General features: G+C 45.2%; 1 protein-coding gene across 7 annotated transcripts in view; it reads left to right on the top strand.

Moving 5' to 3' along the window:
• The window catches only part of rerea (arginine-glutamic acid dipeptide (RE) repeats a), a 125,350-nt gene that overhangs the window by 99,475 nt on the left and 10,702 nt on the right, over window positions 1-15,173 (top strand). For all 7 annotated transcript variants that reach the window (XM_070967658.1, XM_070967657.1, XM_070967656.1 and 4 more), the window contains one exon: window positions 6,578-6,658. In XM_070967658.1, coding sequence (XP_070823759.1) covers window positions 6,578-6,658 — 81 coding nt within the window. The remainder of the gene's footprint in view (window positions 1-6,577; window positions 6,659-15,173) is intronic.

The raw sequence follows: 15,173 nt of genomic DNA, 5'->3' as shown, positions 1-15,173 counted from the left end.
GACACCGTTACAAAGCAGAGTATTTGTTTCATTTTTATTCTCTCCTCACCACCACAGAAAATCATTTCACTTCAGGAAGATTTGTCAGAGTCAAGCCCTGAACAATCTTTCACCGTGACACTGTTGGTCCAACTTTCAGAAAGTGAAATCCATCACCTTGATGTGAGCACCGCTCAGAGGTGATACCCACAGATTACACCGAAGAAAAATCTCAAGTGTTATAAAATTAATGCATCAAATCCTGATTCCAAAGAAGTTGGGATGCCGTGTAAAATGTAAATAAAAAGAGAATGCAATGACATCATCACACATCCACACTCACATTCAAACGCTGATGGCGCAGCTGTTGGGAGTGATTTGGAGTTTAATATCTTGGCCTAGGATAGTTCTACGTGTGGACTGCAGGGGCCAGAGAGCGAACCACTGACCTTCTACATTATATCCGTCACTGTATCGCAGGACATCTGTCAAGTACATTTATATTCGGCAGCAACAGACACACATACCTACATAGCACGCAGCCGAGGAGGCTTTCCTGTAACAACACAACCAGCTGAGCTTGTGTTGCTGTATGAAGTCTGGAAATGATGTTAGCTCTGGCTATGTGGGACAACACAAAAAGCAACAAGAAAACAGTTTCCCACATCAAACCTACCTACACTGGTTATTTAACCAGCTTCAAAAGAGGCTTAACTTTCACACAGTTTCTCTTGACTGTGCGTCAATATGAAATACTCCAGATGTGGGTCAACAATAGATGCCACTAACCACATCAGCCACAGAATGTGCTAAGTCGAAATTCAACAGGCTAACCTGTAACCAGTATCAAGCCATCCTTGAGCTTCAGTTTTGTAGTGAATCCTGCTTTCAAAGTAAAATAATTAGCGCACACATGTAGGCTATGTAACTCCAGTTGTGTGAGTGCATGCGTAGCCCTCTACCCGTACGTTATCGCAGCCACAGAAAAGCACATTATTTTTGATATGCTAAAACATTTGTCACGGTAATGACAGTATCAAAATCCATGTCATGGCTGAACATGACACCGGTGACGGTGAGAAGCCCCTATTGTCTACTGAGCAGGTTGTTGAGGGCAGAGGAGTGATTGATTTAACCAAGAAAAAAATGGGATTACTAATATTATTACTGTTATTATGGGCGGGTGAAACCCTTCAGACAGAATAGTCCTCTGCTTTTTCTGAAGTCTAACTGATAGAAGCGCTCCCACTACACCACTTCTTTATGTGTTTTATCAGAAGCCAGATCAATTCTCACCACCCACACGCAACTCTCTTCCCGTCCTTTTGATCATGCAGTCGTCTCCATGGCAAAAATACATTCTTTTAAACCAAGAACAAAAAGCACATCAAGTGAAAAGCATACAGGTAGTTTCCATTTGTTGCCATTAAATGTTTCTCCACTGATGCCGTATTGCAAAATAAGAGCGTCACACACTGAGTACCTCTCGTACCTAAATAACCACTTGCTGTAAAGTGTGAAACCACCTTTAGCTGACAGGATATGATTATCAACATCTGCTTTTAAGGTCAGAAAACAACCCAGGCTTGTTACTTGATGTTCATGATGTGATCAGTTGTTAGTTTGGCAGCCTGCAGAGAAAACCTAGAGACCAGGGAGAGCAAAGGCTCTGCTTTTGTGTTGTGTATTTTTAGAGTTTTCTTAAAACTTTAATCAGACATTTCTGATTTATTCTATGGTTGTATGCAATAATAAAATGTGTTGTATTATCAAATACAGATGACATTACAAGTCTCATCATTGGCCTTTACTGTCCAGATTATCTTAATTGAATGTATCGATAAACAGGAGTATGACGGAAAATTAAACATGGAGCCACCTAAAATAATCTTAAAATGAGTTCAGAGACTTATTTTAAGAATGGAAAAGGTATGACCACAGATACATATGATGTATACTCATGCAATAAGTCCATCATATCTAGCATCTTCCCTCCTCATGCGAATATTAAATCTTCACACCCGCCTTCACATGAAGTGATCTGACACTATCATTTGCCTCTGTTGATCTCGAATCCAAAAGTTATTTATTCAGACGATGTGTCAATAAAATCCAAAGTAATATCAGCATCAGATTGATTCCCCGGCACCTACCGGCAGACTCGGTGAAGGTCATCAAAGGATTCTTGCCCTCACAAAACCTGACAAAATACAATGGTCTCCTCAAATGAAGCTGCTGCCGTGCCAGATTGCATGGTGCTTATAATGCATCGGCCAACAGGAGGTGCCACATAAACAATCAGAGGCAGCGGCAGCCGTCGTGCTGCGTGTCGCCATGTCAGAGGCAGAGAGGCTGATCTATGACTGCTGTTGGGCGGCAGGTCTATCCCTCAGCCAGCTGCACTGTGCCGCGGCTTATCTCTGGCGGTGTGTTCAGCTGATGGATGACTGAAGCAGGCCGCCGACAGCACCAAGGCGGGAGGGGGAGGGAGGAAGACGAGGGAGAGGAGAGAGTGGCGGCCCCCCAGTGGCTGAACACCAGCCTACAGACCTGAGACACGCCACCCGACCAAAAACACCACAGGCAGATGAAACGCTGCATGCCGCCCCGCATCCCCCTGCTGCAGGCTGTAAATTATTTTAGACGAGCGGCTTTTCTTCAGTCTGCAGAGGGAGCTCTGTTTGCTACACCCAGAGATTTAGTGTCAACAGTGTATTTTATCACCATTAGACCTCAGTGCCAGCAATGCTTTTTAGGGTTGTTCAGTAACTAAATAGCAGGCAGGATGGGTGTGTGCTGGAATTTCCTGTCACCTTTTGTGTCAGTACAAGCCAAAGGAAGCAGAGGACGTGACTTTGCCTGCCAAAAGTTGGCAGAATGTGTCCCTGTTTATGGTTGGGTAAATATTAAAACAGGACTTTTGCTGTAAAAGCTGCTGAAAAGTATTCTTGGGATTTTTAAAAGAGCTTCTCCTGGAAGGTCATTGCTCCGTTAACGTCGACACACATGTTAGCATATCTAAACACAGATTTGAATCTTTCTGCATGGTGTCAGTGCAGAGAGGATGTGGGTAGTCTAGTGTCTGTCAGTGCGGTCTGCCTTTCTCTTCTTCAAGCATGTTGTGATTTCCTCCCCGTGCACCGTGGCCAATCTTATTACTCGGCAGATATTTCATAACAGACAGCAGTGTTTTTACCCTTTGGTTTGGGTGAGCAGACCGAGCGTCTTCGGCCCTCTGGGTGTACACACAGCAGGCTTTGAAAGGTCAGCTTTAAACAACGAGTCAAGTATAATGACTCCATATTGAGTGGAAGTGGCTTTGTTTGCTGTTGGACGGTCTTTCGTCAGTGTTTTCATGGAATGACATTTAGCAGGAATTATGCTCCATATGCGAGCCTGCACTCTGTTTGTCATCATGATACCATCTTTGTGCGTATGTCTGCATTATCTTAACCAGTTTTACAACTCCGAACAATCACCCCTCAAGCAGGAAGTGCGCACACACAACAATGGCCTATTGAATCATTTTTTCTCCTTCTCCTCCTCCTTTTATACATATCCTCTCCAGCCTCACAATAGTGCTCTGTGAGCCTCCGAGGGGGAAACTTGGGGCGGGTGAAAAGCGCCAGCTCTCTGGAACACACTCAGAGAGAGAAGCCTGTTGTTTCTGCACAGCGGATGGCCATTTGGTAGCGCTTCCACCCAGCCCCCCCCCCCTCGCCTGCTTGCTCGCTCTGGCTCCCTCAGCCCCTCCTCCGCTGCTGTGTTGCCTAGCAACGAAGGGCTGGAGCAGTCTGAGCAGGGGCAGAGCGATTCAGGGAGCAGATTGGCGGATGATTTATTAGCTGGGCTGGAGAGCAGTGAGCCCAGGCAGCTGAAATGGAGCCTTAAACTGGAGCCGACGTGTAGGGAGGGAGTCAGCGAGAGAAAGAAAACGGAAGGGAGGAGGGAGGGAGGGAGCATGCACGCAGCTCCTCTGTGGAGACGGACAGACAGGCTGTGTAAATAGTACAGTTGGGGAACATAATTAAGGTGACATAATTAGGACAGACGCACAGGCTGCATGGGCAGGTCGAATTGTTGACTGGTCCGACAGTCACTGCGAGGCAGGAAGTCGCAATCCAGACTCTTCTCCTGTGCAGCCCCTTCAGTCCGCAGAATCCCTCCCTGTCCTCAAAACCCAGCTGAAGACCTTCGTCTTCTGAGAGCACTCACTCTGTAACATGCTCTTCCTCTCAGTCCTTCTCCAGCTGTCTAAAAATTGTAATTTGCTTTTCACGTATATGTTACTTTGTGCACCTGCAGCCATGTGTTGTGTCAGGTGGGTTGTGGAAGTAACTTTGGACAAAAGGGTGTGCTGGATTAATAAATGTAATTGATCAGAACATCAGGGAAGACGCAGCACTTTCACCCCCCTGCTGCTTAAGAGACAACAAACACATCCTCAGAATATTTGTGCATCCTTTGTGAACTTTTGCACTTTTTACCCCACACAAACACTGTTGGCAATATTTCAAAAGAATTGTTATCTGGTGTTGTCATCACCTGTTGAACAAGGCCTGCAATGTTGATCCTCTGGAGCTCTGCACTGGTTATATGTAGCTCTGTGGAGGTTTGACTGACAGTCCAAATGGTAATCTGCTCTTAACCCCTGGAGTGGTTGGAGTTGGGTGTCAGATGTGGAGGAGCGCTTGTGTTGGAGACGGCTCCATCTACTGGTTAATCAACTGCTACACCTTCAGCCTGATTAATGCAAATGAACTGCTGTCTCATGTCAATGATCGGGCAGGCTTTTCTTTTTTTCCTTCTTCCGTTCTTTTGTTTTTTCTTTTTCAAGCTGTCAGCTCTGATCCATCTAGCTTTTGATCAGGCTTCTAATGTTGATTATTTAGTCTGGTTTAACTCAAACTTTCATATTTTCCTCCTCACGATTACATAGTTGAACTCTCAAACTTGAGACTATTTGGTTTGTTTGCGTGATAGAGATAAATACAGTCATTCGGTCCTTTTGTTGAGATGGGTCTGTCTATCTCGTCTGTAATTTCTCCTCCTGAAAGACAGTTGTGTTTTGAAGCCGGCTGTGCTACTTCTGTAAAATTGGCCTTTGTTCCCCACCAAAGCTGGGTATGTAAACAATCTGTGGTTACATAATGCACCATACACGGCATGGAAAATGAACCCCTGACACTCGGGAAGAGACTCCATGTCTGGTTTTCTTTCTCACTTGTCTCCTTCCACCATGTCCAAGACCTTTCTCCACACAAATTGTATCAGCCTGCCTCCCCTCTCAGGCTGGCAGCTAGTTGAGTTTGTGCCTCTGTGTGCGTGCTCAACCCGAGCTCTGAGCGCATTTAAAGGACTGCTGTAGTTTCTGTTTAACTGAAAGCTTTGGTGCAGTTTTAATAACAAACAGTGGGCTGGCTTTTCCTGTGCGGGGGTAGAGAAATGAAGCCTGTCCGTGCAGTGTTAGAGGATCGAGAGCAGGCTGAAATGAGCGCCGTGCCCGACACTAACATGGAGCACGGGACTCCGCTCCGGGTTTTCCAGCCTGCCGCGAACCAGAGGCTCTCTTGCAGAAAGATCACATGTAAAGCCTTCCCCTTTGTAGTGGAAGAGCAGAGAGTGACAAGCTATTTCTTGCTTGTAAAAAAAAAAAGGAAAAAAAAAATCAGTGTACCGTTGGAGGCACTGTGGATTTGCCCCCTTAATTTTTGCTTTACCTGTGGCTGGACGTAGAGATTTGTGCCGTGCTCCCTGAGGACTTTTCCCTGCTTTTTGCTGGAGTTACTTGGTGGAAACGGTTGGCTGAGATCACTGAGGAACGGGGCTCGCCTCTGGAGCAAGAAAGTAAATCTGTTGGTTGTCTGCTTCGCTGGTTATGAATGTTTTCAGCCTCCGCTTTTTATGGCTCGCAGTCTGTGGCTCTTAAAGGAGAAGAAATACATTTCGGTTGTTCTGCTTTTTGCTCTTTATTCGTTCCTGGTGTTGTTTCTGTGCCCACTGAGCTGAGGTGCTGGATTCACATTCAGTTTTTATGTCAGCTTAAATCCAATGTGATGAAGTAGCATTTTTTTGTCATCATGCCGTTCACTTCCTTTCACCCATGCAAGCCTGTATTTAATCCATTTTTACATCTTTTCTTTGTTTTTAAAATTGGCAAAATGTACAGACAGAAACAGAACACAGCGAGACATTTTCTTGCTTTTCAACTCTCAAGTTCAGGTTTGGACTTTAAACTTTTCACGTGTGTGATTTACACGTTTAACACGTATGCCAGTGACTGTTGTTTCTCTAATAGATGGTATTTTTCAAGCTGTATTTACTCAGCACGTGAAAAGACGAGCCTAATCTCAGCGTCTCTCCCTGCCTGACTTGTCATTTCCTCTCTCGTTTTGCCCTGACATGGCTGGGTTTTCTCCGGAGTTTAAACGCCTTTCTAGATTCGCATCAAAACCTCTGCAGCCACAGACGAGCGAAATGAAAACAATGTTTTTTGTAGTGGTGCTAGCCAGTAACTTTATGCGGTGGCAGTTTAGCTGACTTCACATCTAGTAACTGTTTCTCTCTTCTCTCTGTCTTCCTCCATGAAAAATTGCAGAAGCGCTTCATTAAAGGGTTGAGACAGTTCGGCAAAAACTTCTTCAGGATCCGGAAAGAGCTGCTGCCCAACAAAGAAACGGTAAGATGATCTCTTTCTCTCTATACTGTTAAACTTTTTCAGCGTGTGTGTCATCTGTTTCACAGCACCGAAACACATAAAACGAGGTACATGTGGTTTGCTTGTAACTAATGGAAAGCCCGGCAGTAAAACATTTTTAGTGTGATATTTTGAGCATGGCTGCTTTTTAACCCAGAGGCCTTATTGATAAGAAGTAAGAGCTGTCTGCCAACAACAGTGCTGCAGTATTGTCAGATCTCCCTTCAGGCTGTCAGGGGGGAAAAAAAGAACTTGTTATACCTGAGAGGAGAAAAGGCTAAACGCACTTTCCAGACAGTTTCACTTGCAAATGACACGCTGAACATTAATTAGCACCCTTTGTTAGCGAGCGGTAAACAAGTTGTGCAGATGTGATGAGAGCCTCTGTGTTTAGAGCACATCTCGGTTCTGAAGAGCAGCCTTCTTTATCTGCTGTTTGTGCTAAAGTGTTACTGCAGCACTTGAGATTTTTCATATCTTCAGCCAACTTTCAGAGTAGTTAACTCTGAAGCGCAGCGTGACGTCTTACGCGAGGACTGAAAAGCAGGTTATGATGGGAGCTGTTTACAGCAACATGAACTCTCTAATAGTTGTGTTTTTAAAGGAAACAAAATTATATTCAGTGTCTGAAAGTGAAGACAGGATACACCTGAGATTACAGAGCTTACTATTTTCTTTAAAAGGCCTGATTAATCTTCTTTGAGCATATAAATTAGTGACACACACCCACAAATGAAATCTTGAGTTTAAGATATCAAATCAGCTTTTATGTGCTGAAAATATCAGCTTCTTTATTTGTCAGCGATGTCAACAAACCTTTAACAGCGTCAGTAAATATGCTAGCCAGTGTGAGCCCTTGTGTTCAATTCAAGAGTGAAAGTAGGCTACAAATCTGTGCTTTGAATTTGGCGGCTCGTTCTTCTGTTGACATCTGGAACGCAGCTTCTTGTGCCATGTCCGTGTTACGCTCCTTCTTTCATGGTAGTTTGAAGGTTTGTCAGTCGCTTCCAAACATTCTGATGGAAGGAGACAAAATGATTTAATATCTGTCAGGCCTGAAGGAACGTGTTTATGTACACGAGCTGCAGGATTTTCCTCCTGTCAGAGTTTGTGCGAGTGTGCGCACGCATCAAACGTGTTAATCAGCACTGAACAACTGTGTGACTTGTTTCATTGGTCAAATCCAGGCCCAGCAATGATTAACAACAGCTGACCTTATTAAACATGATCATTATGTGGAAAACCGAACCTGGCAGCCACACTGACTTTGTGCTCCTCTTCAAGCCGAGTGACAGCAGTTTACCACAATCTTTGTCTCTGCACAAGGAAAACCCTCAAGAGCTTGAGAAGCACTTGGTTTTTGTCTCAGCTGTAATTGGCAATAAAGAGAACATGGCGTACATGCACACGTTGCTTCAAAGTGCGCCTGAGCTGTTAGATTATTCCTGGATATGCATTTTGATTCATAAAGCGGTGCAGACCTTGCTGTTTCTGTGAGGCTGCTCCTGCTGGAAGTGTGCCGATGCAGCGCTGACATCGACATCAAAGGAAAAATCAGAGGTGTTTGTCATACTTCTCGCCGCTTCATTTCCTTGTCTGCTGTGAGGATACGTCAGCCCCGTTCTTTAAACACCCCCCGACACGTCATGTAATATTTTTATTCAAGAACTCTTTAGTGTCACTTCCTTTATGCAACATTTTTTATTCCTCAAAACCAATTTGAAGCTCTTGAATAAGAGATTAAAGCGTATGAATACGGTTTCCTCACAGAGGTTTCTTCAATTATTTTTTTACTGGTTTTGAAATATATGACTAGTCCAGTTGATTGGCTATAAAGGAGGTATTAATGTAATTCAACCTGGAGGGGGAGTCTACTTGGCAGGAAAGGTAATAGACCTCCTCCAGGATCTAGGCCTGCCACCACCACAGAGCAGAGACAGATTAATTTTTCCCCTGCAAATGGAAAATAAACTGCCCTTTAAACTTATGAAAAGAGGAGAAAGTGGCTGGGAGAGCGAGGGGAGGGTAGCAGCGACCGGAGCAGAAGGGGTTAGGTGGGGCGTTCGCTCAATATAGAGACACCGAAAAGCCCGGTTTGTCGCACAGTGGGGGTAAAAAACACTCTTTGCTTATGATTGAACTTGCTTTTGTGCTGTGTGGCCAATCTGAGCGAGTGCCAGTCAATACCCGGAGGAAAGCTCCATTTATTTTCTACCTGCTCATTCCCAAATCCTATATCTGGAACATGAGCACAACAATGTGTCCAGATATTTTAGGTCAGGGGAAAAAAAAGAGATTTTCCCACAATCTCTGCCCACAGGCTTGGATTTCTCTTATTCCACTTTTATGCTAAGCTGCTGCAAAATAACCGTGTTGCAGAAATTAGGGTGTCCCTGCCCGACGTCCTGGCCGCGCCGCTTTCGTTGAGATTGGAGGGCAGATCATAAAGCGCTTTGGCTGATTTCCAGAGGTAAAGTACAGTGTGTCTGCCCCTCGCCGTTCCTCCTGCTAGTCCCTATTAGCCGCGCTGCCCCTGAAGCGCCAGCGAGGCTCAAACGGCCAGTGCCAAGGGTAAGCACCCAGCGCTGTGTAAACACACCAGGCCTGACTAACACTCAGGAATGCTTTATATAAAGTCACATAAAGGCCCAGAGGGGGAAGTGGGTGTGTCGTCTGACCGTCTGCAACTGGCTTTGCTGCCACCATTTCCTTCACCCCAGAGAGGACGTCATGGAACATGAGCTCGCTGCTTCCAGTGTTTAAACAACTAAATATGCTGAACTGGCAGGTCACAGATTACTCCGTGCCTGATATTTGCACTGGAGGGGTTTTCATAAAACTGTGGTTTTAGGGGATATCAACAGACCATATTTGCTGAACAGATTTGTATCAGCTGTGCAGCCAAACAGAGAAATTGACAGCCGAAAATTAGATCAAATTAGAGGCGTAAGTTTTTGGCTTGTTTCCACACATGACCAAGCCCGGACCGTTTCAGCGGCGAAACAAGCCGCAGCAGTTAACTTGCTGATGCTGCTGAGATATTCATGTGCAAATATTAACATAACTGGACTGCTATTTTCAGTCTTCAGTCAGCAGTAATATTTTCACAAAGTAAATTGTGCCTTTGTGTCCTATGAGGGAGATTATAAATTGCACCAAAATAAGAGTAATTTATTTACTCTTTGCTCACATATCAGTGTATCAGGCATTTATAGATGGTAAAAATGTTTCACAAAAGAACATAGAGCGGCCATAATCTAATAAACTCAATGAAGCACTGTAAAACAATTTACAAGCACAGAACAAAAGCTTTGAGAGTGTGTGTGTGTGCGCGTGCGCGCGTGTGTGTGTGTGTGTGTGTGTGTGTGTGTTTATCAGTTCAGTTTCCCCTCGAGGCTCCGTTCCTGCATCCTGTTGTTTATTCTCTCGTGACTGCTCGCCTTTACTCCACGTTTAAATATTGAAAGTGCATGCAGGATATCGGCACAGAAATAGCATGAGCACAGACACAGTTAACTCATTGCGTGTTAGTGATACTTTCATGTGTGGAATTAAGCGACAGAAACATTCGAAGTTTATTCATATGGTGGTGTAGTCAGCTGGTCCGGGCTCAGAAAAAAATCAGCTGGAAAAAAAAGGACTACAACATTAAACTGATTGGTTGAGACATCTTTGTGCTGCTGGTTCCTGCTTTGTTTTGGCATGGAGGTGGAAAAGACAGAAAGGTGCAGTGGCAACGTGTGAGAAAAGCCAACGCAGGTGAGAGCCACAGTGTGTCTTTGCTTCGCGCTAACGTCACCAGTCAACAACTGTCCTCAGATGGCAAACAGTTCGATTCCAACAGCAGGGTGAGTAGCAGCCATAATGTGAAAAATAGAGCTATAATTCTCAGTAATCTCCGTGATTCAGCTTGTAATTGTGGCGGAACAGCACAGGGCAGAGAAGTCGCTGTGGCTGCAGAGCATGTTGTCATTTTTGGGGCAGAGGGGTGACCTGAGCTGTGTCTGATTTCCTTGTCTGCGTCGGCACTCGGATCGAGCAGGAGGTGATGTGCTGAGCGGCTCTCGCAGCATCTTGTTCTCCCGGAGAAAAGAGAGCACACCCTCCCACACACACACACACACACACACACACACACACACACACACACACACACACACACACCCCCAGGCCCTGTCATCCACAGGATGGCCAACAGGAGAACAGTGTTCTCAACACAACCTCACAGCAGATGTTTGCCCTGGTACAATCTGTACAAACGTCAAATTGAATTCATTGCCATGTCCTTAGCTCAGCAGCCAGAACCTTGGGGATGACTGTGATTATAAATACTTTGGTTCAAACACTAATTAAACCAGCTACAAACTACAGGGGCCTGGTCCAGTTGGCAGCAGCTGTCAGTAGTGTGACAGAACAGCTTTCGTGTTTGGTAAATGATATAACTTGTTTAGACAGTGAAATCACTGTCGGCTGATGGAAGCTCACCCAGCATGTATTGACGTTCCTCCAGCAGACCACAGGCAGTTTAACACGGCGGAGTGGAGGCAAAATCTGCAGCCTAATAGATGCCGCACGGAGAGCCGGAGCTCCCCGTGTAATTGAGTTCTTTGGTAGGCTTCATGTTGTGGTTTTTGGGGACTAGCTTATCAGCAGAACACGCAGGCTCGACCCTCCAGCAAAAAGGCACTGTTGCCATCCAATCTGCTTTCATTGGCAAAAGCGCTTACAGCAGGAAAAACACGAGTGCTGATTCTTCAGCATGTGCATCCCTGACCTGTGAAAGCAGAGCTTATTCAGTCATTCTCCAGCAGAAAGGCTCAGCGCAGCAGGGAATGGTTGTCTGTTTAACCTCCTTTCACATACACTCTGCGCCACCAGCCAAGGTCCTTTTGCTATTCAGTCGCTGCTGTCTGCCAATGGGCTTCCAGGCATCACAGCGCCGGAGGTCTACTTTTGAATCTACTGCATGCATGTGGCTGGTGGCTTCTTTGACCCCTGGATTTAATTTTACAAAAACTCCAAGGTGAATTGTGCAGCTTCGACAATAGGAATAAAATGTTTAGTTAAAAAGCTGCATTGGATTAAATGTTACTCATTTCAAAAACAGCCAGTTGAGAAAAACAACACTGCCACAGTATTTACAATTCTGTGAAACTATTTTTATTCACCTGGTTTCTTGTCATTTTGTAGGAATGATCTTCTATTAGCATTTTTGCTATTTTGCTAAATCCTTATTTATTGAGAATTTGCTTGTAAATCCAAAACCAGCTGCTAGCATGAAGCTAACTCGCTGCATATTATGTGAGCAGTTCACAGTGACCTTGAAGTTTTAGGGCATCATTTTTATGTCGTCTGCATCCTGTAAAGTTTACAGATACTTTAATAGGAATGCTGTTAAAAGACGCAACAAAAATAAGCATGCACTTTTTCCCACAGCAGACCACGTTAAATGGCTCTTTGGGCTTCACAACTATGCTTCTGACCTGTTTAACCACATGAGCATTTGCAAAGTTACCCCCCACAGCCCCAGTCAGCATGAGGATGATGGAAAAGTCGAGCACCACTCACTGAAACGCTACACTGTACAACCTGTCATGGGCGATGAAGAACGCCAAGGCCAGGGGTCGAGCACATACATAATTAAACCCTGGTTTGATTTAGCTCAGAGAAATGCATCCCCCCTTCACCTCAGTGAAATGAATCAGGAAGCAAATCCTCCCTCCTCGGGCTACAGACTGTGGAGGAAGCAGGAGGAGCACAGGTTCATGCTGCACTAATGGATGTTTACACAACTCGCTCTCAGCCACCAGAACCCAGAAATCACATGCTCCCTGCGCGCTCCACTCTCACAGCTGCCGTTAAACTGCCACAAGTTTTTAACAGAGGTTTTTATTCGCTGAGATTTTAAGGAAGGGTTGTGGTTGGAGTGAATGTTGATTGTCCATTGTTATCCTCTGCTGGCTCTTTATTCCTCTCTCTCGGCTCTCCTCCACACTGGGCCCTCCCCCTCCTCAGCTCTCCCCTGTTCTCTCCTCCTTCCCCTGCGCTTGCCAGTAACGGCCTTAACCGTTTGGCTTCATGTCAAAGCAGGGGCCTTTTGTGGCTCTGTCACAAATCTGCCAGGAAAAACAGAAACCATCTGTTCAGGCCTGGGCCTGAGAGGGGATGAGGGTGTAAATACATGAGTTTAGCTCTCGCCCTCGGCCCTGCCCGCGCACACAGGACCACCGAGCCCAGTGGAGGATCCTGCGCTCCCACTCAGCCTCAACCTTCTCTCCCACCCGCAATTATACTGTAATCTGCAGTGGTTCCATGGTTAATCTTAGTCAGTCTCTATCTCACTAAGTGGAACATAAGACGGTTTAGAACACGGTGTCTAAGTACAAAACTGGACATCATCGCATCAGAAATTATTTTCAGGGATTACAACCCTTGTACTAGAGAACATTTTCCCCTTTCACCTGTTGTCCTCTGTTCCAAGAATAAATCTCTTTATTAGAACGATGAGGTAAAAATACTCTTAAGATGTAAATTGCATGCACGTGCCAGGACACGATGTATACAATTATCCTACAGCTGTTACTCCGAAGAGCACAGATTTTCCTTTAAAGTAATTTATCCTAATCACAGTAAACTGAGGAAGACGAAATGTCTTTGCACGACTCATGAAGATCTCTCCATGTTTGTCAGTGATGGTTAAACGTTAAAGAAACATGGCTGTTCGTCCATTTCACACGTACATGCTTGTATGTAGACGACCATTTTAAGTGGCAATAACTGGGATGGGAGCCCTGAGTGTCGTGATAGGAGGGTAAGCCCTTTCCTTGTCGGATAATCCACCGACCAGAAAGCTCCTGCAGATGGAAGCAGTCTAAAAGGCCTTATAATACAGAGCTTATGTTGTCACTATCTCATGTTCTGTGGAGCGGCGGCACACTCTGTTCTGCTCTGCAGTGATTTAGTGGACTGGGGAAAAATTATATTGCAGAGGCCAGCGCCAATCTGCATTTCTATTTCAAGTCTTCCCATGAATTTTTACTGGATGCCGGTGAACTGTTTAAGATAAAAGTTCATGAACTGTTTCTGTTTTCCTCTCGTCTTCATTTTTAACTTTTACTCAATAATGACAGGCAAACCTGCTGGCTAAACAGCCAATCATAGAGAAGAAACTCAAGGTAATAAAAGTTTTAGTGTTGCTGTGGGCATATGGCAGCATGACGAAGTGACTGTGATGGAGAAAAGTACACAGTCAGTGTGAGAGATCATGCCTATGTGGCTTCAGGGGAGCCAAATTTGACGTGTAGGTTGGCTGAGAGGTAATCTGTCAATCTCCCTTTGACACTAATGTACAGCGCAAAGCCTCTCTCAGCCTCAGGAATGCCATGTTCATCTTCAGCCGCACTTCACTCACAGACAGCGTATGTAACTCCACGTTCAAAGTCTGGCCTCTGATGTGCATCTGATCTTTGAGTTTTAATAACTTTTCAACTCAACAAGTTCTTTTTTTCCCCTTCCCATTTACATCCGGCTCATCGGTGCACCTGTTATTCCCATTCAAAAGCCCAAGTTAATGTTTTCATTAGCCCCTGCCTAATGTAATGCTACTTGACACAGTGTAAGTGATGGAGAGGCAGGGTGACCTTTCTCCGTGTCTGCCAAGCTGTTGTTGAGGCCGTGTGGTTGTCAGCCTGCAGCGAGGAGGCAGAGAGGCACTGCTGAGAACAGTCATTAAGCACAGAGCAAAGCCAGCGCTCGGCACCACTCGACACTTTTGATCTGCACATTTCAATTAGATTTCACATCAGGACGCCTGCCTTCCCTCAGTTAGCACCTGCGCCCTGCCCTCCTCTCCCAACTGGCCAGCCGGCCTGAAGGGGGAGGCGCGCAGGAAACGACTCAAAAGTTCCGCCACCAGCCTGACGTAGATGCAATAAACACATGGCAGCATATTAGAGCTTTTTTGCTGATATGACGGCCGTTAACTGCTCTGTTCTTGGCATGGCCGTGGCCTAGAAATGTTTTCAGGGCTATGTGAAGCGCTGTACGTGATCCACAAGTAAACAATTCATCTTTCCTTCTTTATCCAACTGTTTTTTGTGTTTAAAGGAGCCCTACTGATTTGTCTCTGCTGAGTCTGTACATGTGGAATCATTCCCAACACTCCACATGTGCTCATCTGCAACAGTCTTCAGGTCTGGAAAAAAAAAAAACAGACAGAGCAATGGCTTTACCGTAACACAGCACAGCACCTTAATTTACCCTGAAATTCGAGAAGGTTTCATTGAGCTCAGACACCCTCAGTAAATGTTCCCAGCACTGCTTTGCCTGATAAGACCGAGTGCTACAGCCACTGCTAGATATGAATTTCCCCTAAGAGCCACATGAAGGGAGATCTTATTAAATAGGCCTAAGCCCATTGAGTCAAGCATTTTCTGCCAATCAAAGCAGTGATTGAGAAAGATTTAATGTCAGATACTCACACGATTTGCTGAAGCGA

This window comes from Chaetodon trifascialis, chromosome 8 (genome assembly GCF_039877785.1).
Source record: "Chaetodon trifascialis isolate fChaTrf1 chromosome 8, fChaTrf1.hap1, whole genome shotgun sequence".
Classification (NCBI taxonomy): Eukaryota; Metazoa; Chordata; class Actinopteri; order Chaetodontiformes; family Chaetodontidae; genus Chaetodon; species Chaetodon trifascialis.
This window is presented reverse-complemented; position numbering and strand designations above follow the sequence as displayed.